At 50.9% G+C, this 23,044-nt stretch overlaps 2 protein-coding genes across 7 annotated transcripts in view; one reads left to right on the plus strand and one right to left on the minus strand.

The window, feature by feature from the left end:
- The window catches only part of COL17A1 (collagen type XVII alpha 1 chain), a 99,238-nt gene extending 83,209 nt beyond the window's left edge, over window positions 1–16,029 (plus strand). For all 5 annotated transcript variants that reach the window (XM_067709481.1, XM_067709485.1, XM_067709483.1 and 2 more), the window contains 28 exons: window positions 103–138; window positions 407–478; window positions 1,233–1,259; window positions 2,221–2,256; window positions 4,066–4,101; window positions 4,337–4,417; window positions 5,528–5,563; window positions 6,091–6,168; window positions 7,050–7,103; window positions 7,223–7,264; window positions 7,427–7,480; window positions 7,950–8,009; window positions 8,324–8,350; window positions 8,678–8,710; window positions 8,791–8,865; window positions 9,173–9,223; window positions 9,695–9,820; window positions 10,320–10,457; window positions 10,787–10,855; window positions 11,188–11,328; window positions 11,801–11,890; window positions 11,991–12,101; window positions 12,585–12,731; window positions 13,014–13,358; window positions 13,837–13,974; window positions 14,218–14,280; window positions 14,436–14,516; window positions 14,877–16,029. In XM_067709481.1, the coding sequence (XP_067565582.1) occupies window positions 103–138; window positions 407–478; window positions 1,233–1,259; window positions 2,221–2,256; window positions 4,066–4,101; window positions 4,337–4,417; window positions 5,528–5,563; window positions 6,091–6,168; window positions 7,050–7,103; window positions 7,223–7,264; window positions 7,427–7,480; window positions 7,950–8,009; window positions 8,324–8,350; window positions 8,678–8,710; window positions 8,791–8,865; window positions 9,173–9,223; window positions 9,695–9,820; window positions 10,320–10,457; window positions 10,787–10,855; window positions 11,188–11,328; window positions 11,801–11,890; window positions 11,991–12,101; window positions 12,585–12,731; window positions 13,014–13,358; window positions 13,837–13,974; window positions 14,218–14,280; window positions 14,436–14,516; window positions 14,877–14,929 (2,300 nt within the window). In that variant the 3' untranslated portion in view covers window positions 14,930–16,029. The remainder of the gene's footprint in view (window positions 1–102; window positions 139–406; window positions 479–1,232; window positions 1,260–2,220; window positions 2,257–4,065; window positions 4,102–4,336; window positions 4,418–5,527; window positions 5,564–6,090; window positions 6,169–7,049; window positions 7,104–7,222; window positions 7,265–7,426; window positions 7,481–7,949; window positions 8,010–8,323; window positions 8,351–8,677; window positions 8,711–8,790; window positions 8,866–9,172; window positions 9,224–9,694; window positions 9,821–10,319; window positions 10,458–10,786; window positions 10,856–11,187; window positions 11,329–11,800; window positions 11,891–11,990; window positions 12,102–12,584; window positions 12,732–13,013; window positions 13,359–13,836; window positions 13,975–14,217; window positions 14,281–14,435; window positions 14,517–14,876) is intronic.
- Window positions 16,030–16,836: 807 nt separating this feature from the next.
- Window positions 16,837–23,044, minus strand: part of SLK (STE20 like kinase) — a 57,094-nt gene continuing 50,886 nt past the window's right edge. For both annotated transcript variants that reach the window (XM_067709486.1, XM_067709487.1), the window contains one exon: window positions 16,837–20,518. In XM_067709486.1, the coding sequence (XP_067565587.1) occupies window positions 20,372–20,518 (147 nt within the window). In that variant the 3' untranslated portion in view covers window positions 16,837–20,371. The remainder of the gene's footprint in view (window positions 20,519–23,044) is intronic.

A 23,044-nucleotide genomic window follows, 5' to 3' on the forward strand; every position in this document is an offset into this window, starting at 1 on the left:
TGCCCCACCTAGGAGACAGCTTGGGAGGCTATAACGCAGTGGAGGGAGGGAGTCCCAGAGTAGCTCCCAGAGTCACTGATGAACTTGCATCTGCTTTCCTAGGACAAGCTGGCCCCGACGGACACCAAGGCCCAAGAGGTTGGTCACTCAGCTGCTCTCCTCACTCCCCTGGCCCGCCACTGCCCCCCCTGCCCACGTCCCAGCACACAGCCCCCAGCCTCCCGATCACAAGGCCAGAGGGCGTACATCACGGGGAGGTGTGCAAGGTCCCGGTCTCATCCCCCTCCTCCCTTCCACCTGCCAGCAAGTTACTCAGTAAAACCCCAAGAGACCATTGGCTCCGATGCGTTGGCTGGTCAGCGTGCCTAAAAGGCAAACGTTTCCACGTTGGTCGTGCTTTCTCTAGGGGAACAAGGTCTTCCAGGGATGCCCGGAATCCGGGGCTTACCAGGACCTTCTGGAGACCCAGGAAAGCCAGGTAACAGAGTGGGAAGCGTGTGTGTGTGTACCTTCCCTAATCCATTTTCCTCTAGCAGCTCATTAGGAAAATGCCACAACTGCTGGCTAGAGCCGGGCACAGCGGCTGTGAGTCCTGACACCTGAGTCACCAAGTCTGGCAACTTGGAAAAGAGAGATCAACACTGAAAGCAAGGAGTTCTAGAAAGGGGCAAGGAGTCTCCTAAAAATGCCAGTTTATCACCACCTCAGTGTCTGGGTCCCCTGTGGACCCCCTTGGGCCGTGCCTGGACCCAGCCTGGGGAGATAAGCCGTTGTTAGGGTCTCCACCAAAGGCCTAGCAGGAGCAAGATCCTCAGGGCTGCAGGAGGAACAAATCAACACAAGCCAAGAAAGCCGGGAGGACGAGGTGGCAACCCTCAGGGGCCGATGAGGAGCAGGGGGCCCCTGGGCTCCTTTGGTGGGCGCACAGATGGAGAGCACCCAGGAGGGAGCCTGGGGGCAGCATTAGGGCTCAGTGAGTGTGTGAACTTTTGGGGCTTGTAGCTCTCAGACACCAAAGGGTCTTGAGCCCAAATGGGCTAAGAACCATCCCCTGATGGAGCAGTGAGTCAGAAAACTGCTCTCATCCAGGGCTGCGAGGACCCTGGAGTCCGGCTGCCCCAGACACGGGGTTCGTCCTCCTGCGCCCACCAATCCCTTCTGCCCGCTCCTGCTGCTGAGGGGTCGGCTCCTCTGCCCTTCAACTCTCCTCTCATGTCTTCTTCTCTCCATAGGTCTCACAGGACCCCAAGGACCTCAGGGTGAGTCATCGGGTCACTGCCACTTCAAACGCCACCGCCAAGCCTCCCAATCCCCGCATTCAGCAGATGCTCCTCCAGTCACCTTAGTGTGTCCTCTCCTTCCCTCACTCCCCCAGCAAAAATGGGTTCAGGTCATTCTGATGCGAGTCTTGAGAAACACCTTAGGAAGGAAAACTATGCACAGAACAATCTAGAAAGCCGTTCTAGGAGAATGAGGTTAGGTCACGTGTGAATGCTGTCTGCCTGAGCCTGGTCCCCTTTGGTGCAGGGACCCCCAAGAGGAGGCTCCAGGCCCAGGAGTCCCATTAGCCCCACAGAGGCCCACCTCCCCTGTGGCACGGTAGGGAGTGGGCACTCATCTCATGCAGAAGGGCCCGGCCTCCCTGGGACAGCCCCAGTGTCAAAGCCTGTCCGATAGTTGGACAGTGTGCACCCACTTGGATTTGAGAAGCTGTCACCACACCAGCCCCAACTCCTAAAGGAAATTAGGCAAAGATGTAAAATAAAATCAAACAGCATCACCCCTCAACAGTTGAGCGCACAGGGATATCTTTCAAATGCTCCCTGGTGGAGTTGTGGACAAAAGCAAGAGGGGGTGTTGCATCAGATACAGGAAGCCCAGCCCCTACTCCCCCAGGCTGCAGGGCCAGTGGGTTACAATGGCTGCTTTGCAGGCTGCAGGGGGCGCATCACCCAGAGGGACTGGGATCCCCCAAAGCTAGACCTGTGAGCCTCTGCCTCCAGCCCAGCTGTTGCTCCATTTCCTAGAGAGGGAGAAGGGCTCAGAGCAAGAGGCTCCCTCGAGGGAGCTGGGCTAAGGTGGAAGGTTGAGCCAGGTGGGTCTGCAGGTTTCAGTCAGCAGTTGTGGCCTTGCCAGTGACAGAGCGCCAGGTGCTACCACAGGGGGTCTGGAATTGCTGGCCCTCAATCATCCTGACTGACTTGTTTTCAATCACACCAGGACTTCCTGGGACCCCCGGCCGACCAGGGGCTAAAGGTAAGTGATTTTCCAAATTAGACAGTCACCGGTCATTTTGGCAGGAGGGGAGGCATTGGCAGGAGGGAGGTCCCTGTGTGGCCAGAGCCTGGATCAATAGTGGCATCTAGTGGCTTCAGTGGAAGGCTGTGAGGCTGGGGAGCCAGGGATTCTTCTGACCAATTAAGCCCTGAGTCCTCAAGCCCCACCCTTCCCCCCACAATCCAGAGCCTCGCTTTGGTGCCTGGCTGTCTCCAAGCCCTCGATGGAGGAGGATCTGCAAGGGTGCTGTCCCCACCGCTGACTCTGTAATGCCCCCCCACGAGTGCTCTGTCCCCTTACTTAGGCGTGGTCCCCCCATGATGTGCCTCTTCCCTGGGACAAGTGTTATGGTCCACACAGGCCTCAGTGTAACGGAGACACTGCCACCCCCTTTCTGAGAGGGGGCTTTGGTGCAGGCAGGGAGGAGCCTCTCAGATGTTACTAAGAGGCCAAAGTCAGAGTTCTCAGAGGGGCATCCTCAGGACTCAGACCCTTACATGTAGGGCGACATTCGCATCCGGTTCTGGGCCATCAGACCCCAACCCCGAGCCAGTCCAGGAAAGGGGCTGCTCAGGGACGGTCCTTCTCCTTCTGTCCCTGTGATCCCACGTTCCTGAACCCTGACGTTCGGTGGAGCTGCCCTCTGTCACTGTCACCTTGGCGGGGGGACCTGCTTTCCAGAAACTATGGCTAACAACAGGTTGGGCCAAGGAGTTCTTTCAAGTACATCCCAAGCAGACACGTCTCTGGGTCCACAGATCTGCTCACGGATTGATGGCATCTTTAGTAAAAGATCAGAGGCTTGGGGATTCTCGAGGAGAGAGACCCTGCCCTTCTCCAGGGCCTGTGACTTTCTGTCCAGCGTGCACAGAGGTGGACATTGTACCTGACACTGGGTTGTGTTCCAACAAAAAGAAAGTCAAGTGCTTTCTCTTGGCCTTGACCTCGAGGGGCTGGCAGATTGCAAGCTTCCCCAAAGGGGGAAATCAGTATCACCCCTCAGCGTGTGGATGACTGAATTGCCCACAGGCCTTGGGAAATGACAAAAACGTCCCAGAAGAATCTCCAGTCAAGGGTTTTTCCATCCTCTACTTCACTCACTTGGTTCTGCAGAATGTGGATTTCCATCGTGACAGCCTTGGGAAAGTGTGAATCTGACATTCCCTTCTTGGAAGTCCTCCATGCACATTCGCATTTTCAACCCTCTAAGACACAAGGCAGAGAAGAGATCTGTTAACCTTTACATGACTCGGAGTTTCCCAGACCACGGAACCCCCTCTTGACTCTGTGTAGACCCTACTACTGTCCCAGGGAATTAGCACCTGAGGGGCACTGGGAACCAGGCTCTACCCCACAGGCTCACTGCCTCTGCTCTTTGACCTCTCAGTGCTTTTTGCACCTAAAGCAATTCCTAGTAAGAGCCTGCAATGCCCAGTGTGGGAGAAGATAGAGTGTGGGAGGGGGAACAGCTCCTGAGTCAGCTCATTCTGGCCTCACCACCAGGCAAACTCTCCAACATCCACAAATGAAGCCCCTTCGCAGAGTCCCAGCTTCTTCCAAAAGCTAATGTGGGCCAAGAAGATTGATGCTCGAGCCTCCAGGGTCTCCAGTGCAGAGATTGGTGCTTAATGCATCCTGTATGCTCCCCTTCAGTTCATTAAAATGCCTTCAGCCTGAGGGTTAGAAGCCCAGGAGTGGGTCTCAGATGCAATCAGAAGCCTTGAAAATGATTCATTGAGCCACTAACTGATCCTGGGAATAACCACTCTCCTTTGCCTCCCCTCCCAGGTGAACCGGGAGCTCCAGGCAGGATCGTGACTTCAGGTAGGTAGACCCTGCACTGTGTACAGGGCGTCCGCCCTGGCTCTGCCTCAACACCCTGCAAGTCCGCGGGCTCCGCGCTTTGGGCAAGGCGCAGTGCTGAACGCTTCCAGTCAGAAGTGAGGAGGGTCGGGGGATTTCAGACGTAATACTGGCCCAACCTGGCCCACAGCCTGGCCTGGGTCCCCTCTGAGCGAGGAGAGTGGGGCTCAGCGTTCAACGTGCCTTCTGTTTTCAGAGGGATCATCGACTCTCACTGTCCCAGGTCCCCCGGGACCTCCTGGAGCCATGGGACCTCCAGGACCTCCAGGTGCCTCAGGTCAGTCTGTTTTCTTGCTTTGCCCCAGATCAGCATCAGGCCTTGCTTGCATCTGACTATAGCAGCATTCGCTCAAATCCTGAAACCCGGGCCGGAACCCGGGGAAGAGTAGGAAGGGGCTGAGAAAGCCCCTCCCAGACAGCCTGGTGAGCCCTGGTCACTCCCCAGCACGTATCCTAAGCCCTGCATGGCATTGCTTCACTAGGTCCCCGCAGTACCATTGGAGGCTCGAGCAGGCAAATGACATGCCTAAGGTCACACGGATAAGAAATAGCAGAGTCAGGGTTCGGCCCAGGTCCTTCTGCCTCCAGAACCAGTATTGACTTGTCAGAGTCAGTCCTCAAATTGTTTCCTCTTGGAAAACAACTTGATAATATGCATCAAGAGCAACAAAAGTGCGAGGAATCTATTTGAAGCAAATAGCCCCAAATTGTCCAACAATAATGAGACGGCTACAAAAATATGAAGACTTAAAGTTGTTAGCAGATAACAGTGTTATTTAAAAGGGCAGGTGACACAACGTTGTAAATCAGCTATACTCCAATAAAAAATTTTTTTAAAAATAAAAGAGCAGAATACTAGATAATGTGTGCTCTGTAGTTGCAACTATATTTATATAAGATAAAAAAATGCTGGAAGGAAATACAACAAAATGCCTGTAAGTTAAAGAATTGTGGGTGATACTTTTTTCTATTTATCCAAAATGGCTGTTTTTTTATATCTATTTTTTAATTATTTAAAATGTTTGTGTGTAATATGACCAATGCAAGTGTGGATCGGTCTTCCCTCCTGATAAACTCCAGGGAGACTGGGGACACTGGGGGTGTTTAGAAGTCCCTAACCATCGGAGGACAGTGTCAGAGAGGGCAGTCCTGCCCATCCCAGGGGCCCCAGTGCCTGGCAGAGGAATTCTCACTGGAATGGACCACAGAGCTGGTCTCAAATTGCTTATTGCTTTCAAATAAGCAAGATGACCTCTTTGGGCCACTGTTCCATGCCTTGTGAGGAAGGTACTTAATGTACCCAGGCACCTGTCTTTTCTTCAGTTCTTTCTAGAACTCTGCCCCTAGAGGTGTGATAAAACCTTTTCTTCCCCAACCCCATTTCCAGGTCCCATTGGCCCAGCTGGTCTCCCAGGACAGCAAGGTATGTCACACCCTGAAAGAACGCATGACTGTAGGCTGTGGAGAGCTTCCTTCCTGGGGTGGCCCTGCACCCCATCTTTAAGTGAGAGATGTGCATGTTGGGAAGGGAGGTGAGGGGCCACCGGGCTCTTCTCCAAGGCCCCGGCAAGGCCTCCGTAGCCAGAGGAGACACCTCGTCCCACCTTCTTCCATGTTTCTGAGAAGGTAGGGGTCCTCCCGAAAGGGAGATTGAGGCTCTTGGGTCAGGATCAAGCTCAGCTATCTTCACAGGCCTCAGGCCTCTGGTGACCAGATCCTGAGAATCGTGTCACTGTCCAGCAACTTATCCAAATATCAAAACACGGACTCCAGGTCCTCCTGGGGTGTGTCTCGCTCCCAGCCAACACTCTGGCCCCGCCCACAGTCAGCTCAGCCCCGCCCACAGTCAGCTCCGCTTGGCCCTGCCCCACCCCGAGCACCTGGGCGGCTCCAGAGAGAAAGCACTGACAGCTGCAGGCGGTGTCCCCCAACTCTGTGTCCTCCCCACAGGCCCGCGAGGGGAGCCAGGACTTCCTGGTGAATCGTTCATGGGCAGCAGCAGCTCCATCTCTGAGGTCCTCTCCGCCCGTGAGTGCCACCGTGTTCTCCGGGACAGGTGACACAGGGGTGGGAGTGGGAGAGGTGGCCATGCACTGGGGCCTGCGGCAGCTGCACCAGTGAGTCATCGTGAGCCCCAGTGTAAGGATGGCCAGGTCCTCTCGCTGAGAAGGAACAGCAGGGGTTTTATCAGCTGTGGAGGATGAGTCACAGGGGATGGCACAGCTGTCAGAGAGGCTCTCCAGATTCCAGGAGGCCTCTGAACCCAGCCCTGTGAGTGTGACTGGAGGAGTCCTGAATCCCCCACACCATGAACAACGACGAGGGTCCCTGGGTTCTCAGCCATAGGCCCGGCCTAGGAGCGCTGACTCCTGGGTCCTCCGGTTCCCAGAGTCCTTTAAAGAACCCAGGCAGAGATGCCGCTGGGCCTCCCACCTGGGCACCTGGCCACCTGAACAGCAAAGACAATGCTAGCCCTGGTCTAACAGTCACCACGTGCCAGGCGCTCTGCCTTGTCGTCCCACCGAGTCTGCACAAGGCCCTTGTGATGTAGGTCTTGGGCCTCTGGTTTACAGTGGAGGAAGCTGAGGCTGAAAAGTCAAGAACTTGCCCACAAGCTGGCAGTGATGAGGCAGGATTTGAACTCAGGCTGTCTGACACCGAAGCCATGCTCTTAATCATCACTGCACACCCCCATCAACCACCAGGGAGCTCGACTCAGCCCTGCCCTGCCTCTGAGCAAAAGGCATCTCTAGCAGAGGGGGTCTTGGAGGGTCCTGTGCCACGACCCATGACCCACGGCCTGGTGTGTGGGTGTGAGCACAAGCACCGAGGATCCTGGTGAGGGGTGAGGCTGGCGGAGAGCAGCCTCATGACAGCTTTTGCTCATTTCTGGTTTCTCCTTTCCACAGAGGGTCTTGATTTACGAGGTCCCCAAGGCCCACCTGGACCACCTGGGCCACCAGGTGAGCACCTCAGGGATCTTTGGAAGGTGGGGAATCTTGGGGGCAGGGGGCTCAAGGCACTTAGTGAGGAAGCCAAGATCCTAGGTTCAGCATTGCCTCTTCCTCACCCTCTTCTACAGGACCATCCATTCCAGGACCCCCAGGACCCCGAGGCCCAGCAGGTGAGAGCTAAGCAATGGGAGATGAGAGACGATGGGACCCAGAGCCCAGGCTTCTTCTGGGCCGGCTCTTAGGAAAGAGCTTCTCTGTCACTTCTGCTCCTGGGCAGAGTGTTCCTGGCCCACCTCTTGGCATTAATAGGTCTTGGGTGCTCTCTTACCTAGGGGAAGGCTTGCCAGGCCCACCAGGCCCACCAGGATCTCTCCTGACCAGCTCAGGTAATGCTGGGGAGTCAAGTCGCTCCTGTTCTCTACCTCAGCCCCAGCCCCAGCCCATGCCATGGTCATGGGCACACAGCCTTTCTGACCTACTCACCATGCTTTCTCCTTCTGACTTTCCACCGTGAGTGTGTTTGCATAAACTCCATGCTACCTGCTGTGTGGAGAGAAGGTAACTGATGCCAACCCAGCCACCCTGAGAATCCCTGGTTGCCCAGCCTGGGGGCGATCTGCCTTTGGGAAGCTTCTGGGCCAACTGGGGAGACCTAGTTCCTGTCCTCAGGGAGCCCAGCTCTGATAAAGTAGGTAGGACACATGCTCATGAAATGAGATAAATGCTGACAGTATAACATAGAAACATATGGAAATAACTTTAGAACATTCTTTAGCCCAGAACTTGTCTCTAGTAGAAAATTCATCCATCCATCCATCTATCGTCCACACTCAAAACTATTTCCTTCCTCTACAGAGACCTTCTTCTCTGGCCCTCCAGGCCCACCTGGCCCCCCAGGCCCCAAGGGAGAGCAAGGTGAGCACCGTGTCTTAGGGAGCGCAGGAGCCTGTGTGAACCCCAGCTGACCCCAGCTGACCCAGCTGGTGGCCGGGAGAGTTCTGATGAGGCTGGATGAGCGGGCCTTCACCCTCCTGCCCTATCCCATTAGGGGCTCAGCAGCCTGCAGCAGGGCGTGGGGCGGGGGGTCGGAAGCTCTGTCAAGAAGCCTTGTCCTTGTCCTGATGGGAGGAGAGGCACGAGGGGCCCTGGAGCCCCGACTCCTTCCCCACGGGCCCCTTGCAGTCACAGCATCTGGGTGGGACCTGTCTCATGACTGTCTTCTCCTCCAGGTGCCCCAGGCCCCCGAGGACACCAAGGTAAATAGAACTGGCATCAAACAAACCTGGGGTAGGGGTGGGAGTGGCAAAGGCTGACCTTCCAAGATCCCTGAGCTTCTTGAGTTTGGTCCAGATGAGGGTAGATCAGAGTGTGTCTCTGATGGTTGAGAACTTACATGTGTGCGTGCGTGCGTATGTGTGTGCGTGTGTCTGTCTGTGCGGCAGCTCTAGATACCACCCAAGGGCCGGTGCTGCCCCAGCCATTGAATCTTGGGGAGCCTCGGGAGGGAGGTGGTGCCTTGGGCTGGGGCACGGGGAGAAGGAGGCCGGCACAGCTGACTGTTCCCTCTCTGCTGTGTCCCTCAGGCGAGCGAGGCCTCCCAGGGTTCTCAGCCTCAGGTAAGTGCTGAGCCCCCTGCTGCCGGCTCTGCCGGAGCCTCTCCCCACCTGGCTGACTGCCCTGTGTTGTTGGCCTCCAGGCTCCAGTTCTCTCGGACTCAACCTACAAGGACCGCCAGGCCCACCCGGCCCTCAGGGACCCAAGGGTGACAGAGGTCAGTGAAGGCGGGGAGGAGTGGGAGCAAGGCTGGCTCCCAGAGCCCGAATAGAGGGCAGCGAGTACTTGCTGATGCTACAGACTTGGAAGGAAGAAGAGGCTGAAGAGAGGAGAGCCTGGAGGGAGAAAGGGACGGGGGTGGGGATACAGTCTGCCCAGGGAAGCTGTGACACCATTGCAGAAATGAGACTGAGAAACATGGGACAGTTGTTGAGCCACAGCTGACAGTGTGGTTGAACTTGAGGAACCAGGGGAGGCTTCCTGGAGGAGGTGATGCAAACAGAGCTGCTTGTTTTGGATTCCAGGTGATCCCGGAGTCCCAGGGGCTCCCGGCATTCCCAGTGGGCCCTCTCGAGGTAAGAACCAAAGGTGCCCAAGTTCTTCTCTCCTTCTTCAAGCGAGGCTGATCGTGCCAGTGAGGATGTTAATTAACTAATTCATTCACTTATCCATGATTCAGTGTTGATGAGATACTTTCTCCACGTGCTGGGATCTCTGAACTGCCTTTAAGGAGGTTACAAGTTAGCGGGGGTGGGAGGGAAGGATGCCTGCACGATAAAGATGACTAGCAACGCCGATGATGAATGACGGCGAGAACAGAGCCTGGGAGCTAGGGGTTCAGGGGCGAGGGAGGCCATGTGGGCGGTGAGCAGGTTGCCGAAGAAAAGGGAGGGCTCGGCCTGGGAGAGCTCCTAGGAGCTCTTTGCCACTGTCTTAGTTCTCCTACTGAGAAAGAATCTCCCTCCTCAGACTGTAAAAGCATTGCCTGGGCTCCCTTGTTGGACCCCAGGGTGGAGAGACCAACTCAGAGGCTTTCTCTCCTGCAGGGGGATCGTCATCGAGCACCATGTTCACGCAGGGCCCACCAGGCCCACCAGGGCCCCCCGGGCCTCCAGGCTCCATCAGCAGCTCCGGCCTGGAGATTCAGCAGTACATCTCTGACTACATGCAGAGTGAGTGCCCGGTGCCTGAGTGGGGCAGTGTGTGTGTGTGTGTGTGTGTGTGTGTGTGTGTGTGTGTGTGTCCACGTATTGATACATAGACTTGTCCTCACCCCAGCAGAGGCTCGTACACCCACGTGCTCATCCACATGCACGTGCGCGCGCGCACACACACACACACATTCATACTGGTGTGCACTCCCCCAACCTCATCCATGTGCTGTGGAGGTGACGGTGTGATTTCCACACATGTGGGCACCAGAGCTTTGTCAAATGGGTGGCTGACTGGAGTCTTGTTACTCTACAGCCATGGAGATCCGCCTGGCCCAGCACAGAGCCTGCCTCAGTTTCTCCATCTATAGCAAGGGGAGCCTAGGCTCCCTGCTGGCCCTGCCTTGGCCCCTGTGTGGGATGGGTGGCTGCATTTCATCAAGTACTTCAGGTCACCTCTGTGGGGAGGACACGCCCTCTTGGGGACAAGCCTGACTTTGCTTTATTTCTTTGTTGGCAGGTGACAGTATCAGGTCTTATCTATCTGGAGTTCAGGGTCCCCCAGGCCCACCTGGTCCCCCCGGGCCTGTCACCACCATCACGGGTGAGACTTTCAACTACTCAGAGCTGGCCAGCCTCGTCGTGAGCTACTTACAGAGTAAGCCTCTCCCCAGCCCCTGTAATGACACCTTCCTCCCAGGGTCCACGGTTATTCCTGGAGTCTCGTCTCTTAATTTGCTGTTTGCTTTGCCCTTTTTCTGAACGTGATGTTCAATGCTGAATTCACGGTAATCAGGCCGCCGAATCTAGCTTCAAAAAAGGTTTGTTCAGATTAAGAAATATAGACATTATAAATAGCCTGCTAACACCCCCGTGCATTCATTGCCCCCAAACGGAAACAGCTGGTTGACCGGGTCTGTGATTCTGGAGTAATGAGTGCGTTGCTTCAGTACCAGCTAAGCGGGTAACCGGTTTCCTTCCCCACAGCTTCCGGGTACAGCATCAGCACGTCCTCCACCTCCATCTCCTCTGAAGACATCCTGGCTGTGCTCCAGCGTGAGTCGGCTGTGGTGGGCTAGAGGGTGGGGTGCCTTCCCTCTCTCCTGGCCGCACTTGTCAGGCACACTTGGCGGTCCCTTGGGACAAGGAGCCACTCCCTCCTCGCTCCCAGCAGCCACTCCCTCCTCCCTCCCAGCAGCCAGCTGGAAAGGGGGCATCAGCTCTCCCCTCTAAGGCCAGGCAACCGGGCAGGAGCCCCTTCAGCTCCCGGAAGCTTGTTGATGTCCCCCTGGGGGTCTGAGAACCCCCAGCTCACACGTCACTCGGGCCAGTCTGTGGGGAGGTTAGGCTGGACGTGTGGTCCATACCGGCGCCTCCTCTCCTTTCAGGGGATGACGTGCGTCAATATCTACGGCAGTACCTGATGGGCCCTCGGGGTCCCCCAGGGCCACCAGGAGCCAGTGGAGGTTGGTCCCTCCAGTCTTTGGACTACGCAGAGCTGAGCAGCCACGTCCTCAGCTACATGTCCAGTGAGTGTCCGCCTCCGTGGCGGGGCAGGCAGCGGGCGGGACACCCCGGAAATGGCCCCCTGGCCCTCTCCCGCCAGGCTGCACCCAACCCAGAGGGAGCGGGGGCGCTTCAGAGCTGTTCAAACCTGTGGCCCCAGAGCAGGTCACGGAGCTGGGCGAGGGAGGCCAGGATGAGTGTCCCGGGCACCGTCCTGCACACGACTCACATGCACACTTCTCTATGCACACACGCACACACCCAGCAGGAGGAGGGCTGTGGGCACTTCTGACCTGCACTCGTCCCCGGCCCTGGGGCCTCTCCTCCGTGGCGCCGTTACCCTCTGCCGGTCTCTTCCCGCTGCCCCTCTCGCCCCTATCCCAGCCTCCGCTTCTGTTCAGGCTGCTTCTGTCTGGCTTCCTCTCTGACCCGGTGTTTCCATCTGCCCTTCCCTGTCTGATCTGCATCCATCGCAACTTGGGATTTGTTCCTCAGGCTCCGGAGTCAGCATTGGGCTTCCTGGCCCCCCAGGGCCCCCAGGCTTGCCGGGAACATCTTACGAGGAGCTCCTCTCCTTGCTCCAAGGTACGGCCGAGCAGGGCCATCTGACGGAGTGCTTCGGGGTGGACGGCAGAGCTCCTTGGCCCAGGCTGTGACCGATCCTTGCTCTTCCTTGGTGTCTCAGGGTCTGAATTCAGAGGCATTGTTGGGCCCCCAGGTCCCCCTGGGCCACCAGGGCTCCCAGGCAGCACGTGGTCCAGCATCAGCATGGAGGACCTCTCATCCTACCTGCAGAGTAAGGAGTGAGGCAGGCGAGGGCTGCAGCCTGACCTTCAGGGCTCCCGCGGGTCTGAGCCAGGGCAGCCATGGAGGGCTCAGCCCAGGCACCAGTCCTCCTAGAGCGGGTACAGGGCCGGGCTCTGGGGCCCTGGAGGGGGACACACTTGACGTTGAGGTGCTTTCAGCCCTGGCAGGGGGAGAAGTGGGGGGACACCATGCGTCCAAGTCACGAGAGAACTCAGGGGCCAGCAGGTGACCAGGTGCCCAGCCGGCAGCCCCAACTCCCAGCGGCAGAAGGGCTGAGGGGAAGGGATATGATTTGGGTTGAATGAGGCCCGGGACTGGGGGTGGAGAGCAGCGGGGAGCAGTCACCCCAGGGGAGGACGGGACACGCGTGTGGGGGCCTCCCTCACCGCCTCCTTCCAGACGGGCCCAGGCTGGGAGTTCCGCGGTCCTGGCAGGGGATCCCTGATCTTTCTTTCTCTTGCCCCCTGCTCAGCTGCTGGCTTGTCATCCATCCCAGGCCCTCCTGGTCCCCCTGGCCCCCCAGGCCCTCGAGGGCCCCCAGGTGTCTCAGGAGCTCTGGTGACATACGCAGCTGAAAACAGCGACAACTTCCGGAGTGAGCTGATCAGCTACCTCACAAGTGCGTGTCCCTGACGTCACTCTCCCTCCTCCATCCCCTCCCAGACCAGGCTTCTCCCTGTGAGAGGGGCAGCCAGCGGGGCTTGAAGGGAACTGGAGGCCAAACACATAAGCCGCCCTGGTCGGTCGAGGAAGCCCGGCTTCCTCCCAGCCCACATGCTCCCGCTCGGTGCGAGTTCACATCCTGGTCAGGCGTGCTGAGGCCCTGGGAGAGACACCCCCAAGTCCCACTGCTCTGTCTCCCCCAGACCTGGCTCCCACTAATGCCGCTTCTTCCCCACAGGCCCTGACGTGCGCGGCTTCATCGTCGGCCCGCCGGGTCCTCCCGGGCCCCAGGGTCCCCCCGGGGACAGCCGCCTGGTGTCCACGGACAGCTCCTACAGCCGGGGCGGCAGCTCCTCTTCTCTCGGTCGGGCCTCTTCCCACAGCTCCTCCACGGGCATAGGAGGAGCCAGCGGAGGCTCCCTGGGCGAAGGGGGAGCCTTTGGCCTGGACACAGGCCGGGGCCGAGGCTATGGGGCAGCGGCAGAAGGCGGCATGTATGGTGGTGACGGTGGTTTCGGGGCCAGCTTTGCTGGAGGTCTGGATTACAACGAGCTGGCCGTTCGGGTGTCTGACAGCTTGCAGCGTAAGTGGGGACACGTAGGCTTCAGCACTGCGGGGTTATGGGAGCATGTGAGCATCTCCACATCCAGGAGGACAGCAGTTCTGGAATCAGACGGGCAGGGACTGAAGACAAGCTTAGTTCAAGGGGCCCAGTCGGGACTGGAACCTATGCTGCAGGGAACAGAGATGCTGGGGTCTTTGTCCTTTGTTTTCCCAGAAGAGTCTATATGACTATGAAGGTTTTCTGGTGGGGCTGAGGGAAGGCTGTTGACTAAGCCTTTCCCGGGCGGCTCACCAGCACAGCTATGCAGTAAAAGGCCTGTGAAACAAGCCCACGGAGGCGAGACGTGCCTGTCAACAGGGGAGACTAAGGAGGCTCTTCCCTCGCTGCCGCACAGAAGAGTTTGGGATGGGAGCCAGTCAGAGGGCACCGCGCTCCCACCGTGAGGAGGGTGCCAGGTGACCCCTGCTGCCTGTGCCCACCACTCTGGTTTTTACAGGTCAGGGCCTGCTCCAAGGGATGGCCTACACTGTGCAGGGCCCACCAGGCCGGCCTGGGCCCCAGGGGCCCCCTGGCATCAGCAAGGTCTTCTCTGCCTACAGCAACGTGACCGAGGACCTCATGGACTTCTTCAGAAGTAAGGGCACGCCCCGATTACTTTCTCAACACTTCACTTGCCGTGTAGTCTGTTCCACAGAAACCAGTCTCCCCAGAAACCTTGTTAACACTTGAGATGCTGAAAATCGGATAAATTCTGAACCGTTTTCTTCTTACAAGTCCAAACTCTACCACCACCTGCCTGTGTCAGTCTGAACGAATCACTTTACCTCCCAAGCCCCAGGACGAGCTCTCGTCTAAGGCCAGCTTTTCCCCCTTGCAGCGTATGGAGCCATCCCAGGACCCCCTGGGCAGAAGGGAGAGATGGGCATCCCTGGCCCCAAAGGTAAGTGGTGGCAGGAAACAGCCACCAGGATCCCGTGTTAACGACTGCCTCTTGTGGGAAGCAGCTCCCTTGCCAGCGCCGTGCTGGGAACATGTGCAGCTCCTTCAGGCCCTGCACTGTGCCTCGCTTAGCCGTGCCCCCTTCTGTCCTCCTAGGTGAGAGGGGCCCTGCTGGGCCACCAGGTCAGCCTGGGCCACCCGGCCCTCGAGGACACAAGGGAGAAAGAGGAGACAAAGGTAAGCCTCACTTGCCACAGTTCCTGGAGTGCTGGGAAGCAGGCCACGTGTTCCAGAGCAAGCCTGAAAATTTTAGGCAAATGCCAGCTACGAAAGGCAGGTACTGGCAACAGCATACTTTGTGTAACTATCAAATGAACAGCCAGGGAGAAAGGAAGAAGAATGTCAATGCAGGGAGGAAAAGGAGAACCAGGCTGGTAATGAAATAGGGTAATCAATTTCAATCAGTTGACAGTCTTACAGAAGAGTTCATCTTTCAAGCCGGTTTTGTAGTGGTCACAGTTACTGTAATTACCCAAGCGGAAGTCCCCACAGACCACAGGACATTTTCTAACTTCCCATTCATCTTCCAACTTCTAGGTGACCAAGTCTATGCTGGCCGGAGAAGGAGAAGCATCGCCGTCAAGCCATGAGCGACCCTTGGCGTAACAGCCGCCTGGACCAGTTCTCGCAGTGGCTTATGGCGCTTATGTCAAGACCTCTCCAGAGGGTAAAAGCTGGAATCTCACTGTCCTACTGAGGCAGCACAGCAACTAGAACCCTTATCTTAGTCTGGAGCAAAATATATGTATGTAGAATTCAGTCCAAGGTACACAGTCTGAAACAGCTTCACGGGGTAGACCCAACAGTGGCCGCATGCAGTGTGGGAGGATGAAGCTGGCCTCCCTGCTGTCCAGGCCTGAGCTCCTCGGCTTCTTTAACACTGAGTTCAAGCCCCAGCCTAGGAAAGCCAGGTACATAAAAGTTGTTTCAGGAGCCCTTGAGCTTCACCTTAAAAATGAGCCCAGGAAATGGAAGATGGGATTGGGGGGGGGGGTGCCTTCCTGGGAGCCACGTGATGGGACTGTTCTGGTCAACGCTGCAAGGCTGTGCTCTCACCTCCTCTCTCCTCTCTTCACTCTGCATTCTCTAGTCATAGACAAAACTCTCAGCTGAAAAAACTTAAGAAATCCACTTCCCGTGAGGTGGTGACAGGGTTTCTACTAGTATTTCTATGTATCACATTCCCACTTAGGAAGTTTGACTGCAGCTATGATCTGTCTCCATAGGTCCACGCTAGAGTTGATAGTATGTTACACTGAACTAGGTTGCAGCCAATAGGAAGAGAAAGGCAGGGGGCAAGGAGGAAAGAAGGGGAGGGGAGGGGAGGGAGAGCAGACTGCCTGACACCGGAAGCCGGCACCCCTGCTCTGCACTTAGGAAATGCATGGGGGACTGGGCGCAGTTGGTTTTATTGCACTTTTCAATGTCTACAAATATTCACGTGGTCTATTAGATGAGTCATTTCAATTGCAAAATTTCCAATTAAAGGGTTTTTTCTTTTTTAATATGCTTAATGTGATCCATCTAACCAAAAAAAAAAAAAAAAAGAAGGGAGGGGAGGAGGGAAGAAGGAAGGAAGAAAGGAAAGGAGGAAAAGAAAGAGGGAAAGGAGGAAAACATTTTCGGTTAATTTTGACATTTTACTGTCTAATGAAAACTTATGTATAATGAATGAACGCATCGTGCCTTTCTCATATGTTAGTTTTACCTAAAGGCTGACTCAATTTGTTTTTGTAATAGTAGCTTTAGAAGCTCAAGTATTATATCCCCTTTAATGATTCTTACCTTGATTAACCAGACTTTTGAGTTTTGTCCTAGTTATGAGATCTGCCTATCCAAGCTATCCCAAAGTCTTCATAGAATCGTATGCCCAAGAGAAATACGGTAAAAGCCCAAACTCGCTAGCTTCTCTGGACAGAACCCAGATGAGATATGTCCTCAGCTGGATGGCGGTGGATCTTAGCCTCTTTTGTTTCATTAAAAAAAAAAAAGTCAAGCATGAGCTCCACAGTATGCAATGCTCCTGGATTAGAAAATGACATGCTGTGCCTCCCTCCATCCAAACTGACCACGTGCCAAATGGTCAGCCTAGTATGTCTACTGAATCTTGCGTGAATGATGAAAAGAGGTTGTTTTTAGCAGAAGTGACGTCACAGTTTGTGAAATGTTTGGTGAGAAAAATAATCCATTCCAAGGGGAAAAAAGGACATTAAAAAAAGGTATATATACATATGTCGATGGAAATATTTTAAGTACCACCCAAAGGCGGGGTTTGGGCAATGAAAGACCAGTTACCAGTCCCAAGTTACCAGTAAAAAGGACCCTCTTGTGTGTGATGACTACAGATGGTCTGGAATGCTAGTAAGTCTGACGGGTCAGAAGATCTGGAGGACTGCGAGTTTTAAAATATAATTAGGATTTTAAAAAATGCTACAAAATGTTCTCACAGAGGACAATCTAGTCTCAAACAGTCCCAATAAAAGACTGCTTCCCAGAGTAGAGTAAGAAATAACTTTATTTTTCATTTGCCAGCCCCATGATTGAAAAGACATGTTGCTCCCAAACAGACAAGAGGCATTTTCTGAAACAAAATTCTTTCTGAAAATTTAGCTTGTGAAGTTATTACACTGCAAATCAGAGAAGGATTACAAAAAGCTACAGCCAACATTTAAAACTGGTATCACATTCTACCCCAAGCTTGGTAACAGAAGTTTTAAAGCTGTATCAAAACCATGTCAGCCACAGGATAGCAACAGTAGTGGCATTAACTGTTGTGCCTTCAACTTAAGAAAAGCATTTAAAATATCCCATTTCCTATAAAAGATCATTTCCCAGGAAAGAACTGATTTATTCAACCAGAAGCCTATTAGAACTGGAACTACAGAGCTCGCCGCCTCCGCCTCACAGCTCTACATTTCCCTGTAATCAACAATATCTCTAGCTAATCATTTGACAGAATTTGGCTTCTCAGAAGAGTCTTTGTCATTTAAGCACAGTGTGGAATGGGGAAAAAAGTGTGTAGTTACAAGGGAACTAGGAGACTACAAAAGACAATCACTTCTGAAACTCACTGATGCTCAAGAAATCAGAGACCCTCCATCACAGTGGGTCTCATATGCCTGAGAGCTTTGTGCTTGAGGAAACACTACTTAGAGGTAGCTCTGGTTCTGGTTTATATTTAATTACAATTTGCTGTATCCTGTCACAGGAAAGTTTCAACATTTTCAGCAAGGTATAAGCACTCCAAATTTCCTCCTTACCCACCCTATAGCTTCCCCATAGAAAACGGTAAGAAAAAGCTTAACTGTGAGTCCACATAGTATGGCGGCTAATTCAGCAATTCACACCCGACCATGGATTGACAGGACTAGGAAAGGCAACCTGGTGCAACGAGCTCCATGAGCTAGACCTGCAGAAGCGTGGTGGCCTGGCGTGTCCACAGCACGCAGGGAGAGGAGGGGAGGCTGAGTAATTAGGGGGCACACATGGAGAACTTCTTCAATGCATTTCATAGCACATTCTGCCACAGCAACAAAACCACCAACTCAGGAATGCCTTTGACTGCACTCTTTGATTTCAAAGATGTCTGTGTCCCTCCCCAACCCCCCACCTACACTTCATGCAAGAGAGAAGGCTCACACTTCTGTACGTGAATACAGGGCCTACAGCAAGAAGTGGGCAGGGATGGGTACAAACAGCATGGTCTATACAACAAAATACCATTTGAAAAGATTTATGTAACTTTAAGTATTAAAATGAAGGTTTTTACCTCTACATGAATATCATTCTGTAGTCCTGCTCCTACATGCACATGGTCTGGTCACTTTTGAAAGAGAACTCGAGCGTGAACAAGGAATCCAAAGGGCAGTTTTACGGGAGATGCAAGAGGTGCTAACAAACTTACCAGCGTGTCAATCGTTCTACTCTGAGTCTCTTTATTCAATACTCTGTCAACTTGAAAGGAAGAAAAAGAACCAAATATTCAGACCAAATTAATTATGTGCCATAAACTATTCAGCACACAGGATATCCTTTAAACGATACTGAAAAAATGTCCACTGCCTGAAGTATTAATTTTTAAAAAGCCAATAAACTGAAAATTTCAAAGGAGAAAGTGGTATGAGAACCTTCTTCCTCTCTCCCTCTTCAAATAAATCATTAAATACACTGGGTAACATTATACTGTCATTTCTATCATAACAATATAAACAATTTCCATCATCACCCTGAACATTACTTTATAAAGATATATATTTTAAAAGTCTTTCAAAACATTTTTCAACCCAGCATTTGAGAATAAAGCATTAAAAGAGTTTCGTATACAGTAACACATTCATGTGATAAGTGTATGAATTTACAACCATACATAATATATATATATGTATATATATTTATATAAAAAACAAACTTGGCCAGAAGTTAAGGCTACCTACAAAGTTGTCCAAGTAAATTATGCTTGTCAAAACAATTACAAAATTAAAATCACATGCATTTTTAAATCATCTAAACCACTGAAAAAATAAGGTTCAGCATTCAAAGTTTTCAAATTAACTGCAAGAAAGTGCTACAGATATTTACATTTTCTTAACATGAATCAGTGTTCCCACAAAGTTGCATTTGCATTTTTCACGAGCCTCAAATGTAATATAACTAAAAACTGAAATTTCTACAATTTGGTACCTGGCACTCATGACAGAACAGGCGCACATGGCAGGCAGCAAGCTTCGTCTACAAATGGACTGTCTCACACCCGAAATACGGTTTGTAATACTGTTTCGAGCTGACACGTGCTTGAAATTCTAACCCTCAAAAGGGACTAGAGTGAACATTTCATTAATAATTACACGTATCAGCACCCTCACGATAAAGGTTTCAGGCTTTTCCCACTCAAATCAAAGTAAATAATTTAAACATGGAACAAAACAAAACCAAAATATAAATGACTTGATCTCAAAACAAAGAAAAGTCATTTCTGATATTTGCCTAAATATTTTAAATTCTTAAAAACTATTCTGAACAAATGCCTCTTTTAAGATTAATTTCATAAAAATATATTCATAAATATAACTCAGAGCCTGCCAGCCTCCAACAGTTTTAAACAGAATTTGCTAAGATGGGAGAATTCATTTAACCAGCTCATGTATTATTTTAGGAAATAAGCTGAGATAGCTATATCTGTATTTTTTTTAATTTGGTGAGTTTTACATTTCCAATTTGGACATCTAAAAGCTACCGTTTATTTTTTTCATCTTTCCAACTTTGTACAACATATACTTTAGGATGAAAATTTCTATCAATTGGTAATAGGAGCAAGATTTAAAAAACAATAATGCTTAATGCTAAGGGTGTTTTGTCCCTGTTGAATCAAAAAAGGAAATGCAATTTTAGACTCAACTGAAATTTAGTGTTTTAGGCACTATTTTAATAAAACTAGCACCCTTAATTATTAGCTCATGTCTAAACAGGTAAGTATTTTAGACAAATTATTGAAATAATTTTTCTCTTTTAAAAGAGTTTGATGCTAACATTTAAAGGTAACAGATTTATTTACTGAATCAATATCATATTTTGAGCAACTCATAGTTTTTTCATGAGAGCTGATACACCAAAAAATTAATCCAACTCTCTACAGCAGTTTCAACTATAGATTTTAGGCATCATTGAGAAGTTAAGTCAGGAAAAAAGATATTTAGTAATACTTAAGTGACGTAACAGGGTTTTTTTAAATAACTTTAAACATTATCTCTCTACCAGTTTTTCAGGTAACAGTATCTAAACAACACAATTTTTAAGATTATATACAAAAATCACCTTAGGGAATTACTGCAAGATGCTACTTTGCCAGCATGGCCCAGCATCTGTCTTAGTGCCTTTCCCTTTATCTTTGCTAAACAAAACAAACAAAAAAACATCTGGAAGGTGAGGCAGGTGATTGTCTTCGTGAGCTCTCTGATACAGACTATGGCAGAAGATGAAGAGAACAGAATGACATACTTAAGAAGACAAACCCAACCACAGAATGCTTCCCATTGTTACGATCCAGTGGAATGCAAGCTAGGAATAGGATAGAATTTGGAAATCCGGCTCTGTGTTGATGGGTTAAGGCATTCAGACTCCCCGGTCATTTTAAAGAACACTTCCTGTTCCTGTAGTTTCCTAGCAAACTCCTCTTCCAGTGTCTTAAAAAGGAAGAGAAAAAGAAATTATGCACTGGTATTAAAAACAGAATTTACTCTGACAGCCCAGATAAAATTATTTGCCCCAAAGACTTTGTTATCCTAAGGGAGAAGAGACTGCTCAACAGCTAGGACCACAGGCTGTACAGCCAGCCCAGGGTTCAAGTCCTGGCTCAGCCACATGAATGGATAACTTGGGGGTAATTACTTAACTTCTCTATATTACAGAATCATTTCATTCTTCTGCTATGAAACAGCGATAATACCATCTACTTCGACTGGGTTGCTATGAGAGGATTAAATGTGGTAATAAAGTACTGAGCACACACTAGGTACTCAACAGACGGCACCTGTTATTAACTATTGATATTAACCATCTCTTCCACATGGAACTTACCATTTTCTGTTTTTTTATTTTGATTACTGACGTGCATGTCTTTTCTTTCACATTGAACTATAAACTGTTTGAAGGTAACACCTAAACCAGATTCATCTTTACAACCCCACAATATGGAACAAATATAGTAAGTGCTTGATAAATATCTGAGGTATCAATTACTTTGTGGACAAGTGACTCAGGAGAAGTACTGCTGTAAAAATACAAAGTACAGGAAAAGATGGAAGTATAGGAAGGTTTCTCAGAAGAGGAACACCATGAGCTTAGTTTCAAAGGAAAGATAAGAATTTGACAGACAGGATGGGGAAGACACGCCAGACAAAGTGAGCTGAAACAACGCACAGAGGCAGGAAACTGTGGAGTTGCTGTGAGTAGCGGTGACTATACCCAGCACTGGAACATGAACCGGGAACAAAGTGGCTGGTGGGAGACGAAGCTGGAAGGGCTGATATGGGCAAAGTGTGGCACTATGAAGGCTTCAAAGTCAAAGTGAGGCGTTTACATTCTACTCTGTTGGAACTGATGGTTTATCAACACCACTATGACAGTAACAGAGATGCTCTTGAGGATAAACACTCTGGTGATGGCAGGCAAGTAGGAGGAAAGGGAACAAGAGACCAGAAGGACCATTAGGACATTACTGAACAATTTTAAGCCAATAGTAGGAAGACAGTAAAGGGAAAGAGAAATATTATGAAATAAGAGTCAAAATTATTTGTCATCTGATTGAACGTGGGGTGTGATGGAAATGAAAGGTAATTCAGGTTTCTAGCCTAGATGTCAGTTAAGAGAACAGAAATGTTAGCAAGAACACCTGATGGTGGGTAGGACTGGAGAGGGGGGGAAAGATGAGATGGAGATGAAAGAAAAAAGATTTTGAGTTTAGTTTTATCTCCACTGAGTTTACAATCTTTAGTCAACGTTCAACAACATTCAACAGGTATGTACTGATCATTTACAATGTGCAGGAATTGTTCCAGAAGCTGGGTATATATCAGTGAACAACGAGATAATGTCCCCGCTTTCAAGGAGCTTACATCCTGGTGGGAGAAGACACACAATAAAGAAATGTGTCTGGTGGTGATGAATATTATGAAGAAAAACAAAGAAAGGTTGAGGGGATAGAGAGTGTTCGAGGTAGGCATTGAAGCTATATTTTATATACAGTCATCAAAAAAAGAAACCTTTGATGAGATGACAATGGGACAGAATGAATGAAATGAGGAGGAATGGAACATCCATATGGAAAATGAGAGCTGAGAGCACGAACTGATAATAAAAACAATAAAATAATAACCATAACAACCATTTGCTGGATCCTGACCACATCTCAAGTACTGGGACAAGTACTGTACACGCATCACTTCCGTTAACTGTCTTAACAACCCCAATTAGGGAGGTAGTAACATCCTCATTTTACAAATGAGGAAAACTGGGCTCAGAAGTGTTAAGAGACAAAATTAATCAGTGTCAGCACTGAGATCTGAACCCAGACCTGTATGACTTTATAATTCATGTTCTATACAAGTTTTGGAATTGTCCTTAAACATGCAGCTGAAGCCATGACAATCTACAAGATCATCAAGATAAAGAGCAGAGGTAAGAGTGTAAAACTGGAAAATGTCTACATTTCCGGTGACTAGATGACAAAGAAAGAGCACAGAGAAAGAAAAGAGTATGTCACAAAAGTCAGGTGAGAAAAAAATTTTAAGAAGATTTTTAAGAAGAACAGGTAGATAATGCCACTGGTGACCACTGTCAACCAATTCAACTGGGGAGGAATTTGAGGCAAAAGCTAGACTGCAAAGGGTGAAAGGAGGAACTGGAGAAGGGACTTCTCACTTTCACCCCTCTGTGTACCCTTTGAATGCAGAAACACATGAATGAACTACCTATTCAAAAATGTAACAAAAAACAAAATTCAAGTTAAAAAGCCACACTATTAGCACATGGTAGGTGCTAAATACATATTTCTTTGATTAACCCATTGGGTGAATGGAAGAAAGGAATCGTTGAAATGTATAGCAGGCAGGAAGCCCAAGAGAAAATAAAGGTTTAAGTTTGACAGTTGGCAAAGAGAGAGAATCATATAGTAATAGCAAAGACAGAGTTGAAATGGTTGACCAGTTGGA

Source organism: Pseudorca crassidens, chromosome 16 (genome assembly GCF_039906515.1).
Source record: "Pseudorca crassidens isolate mPseCra1 chromosome 16, mPseCra1.hap1, whole genome shotgun sequence".
Classification (NCBI taxonomy): Eukaryota; Metazoa; Chordata; class Mammalia; order Artiodactyla; family Delphinidae; genus Pseudorca; species Pseudorca crassidens.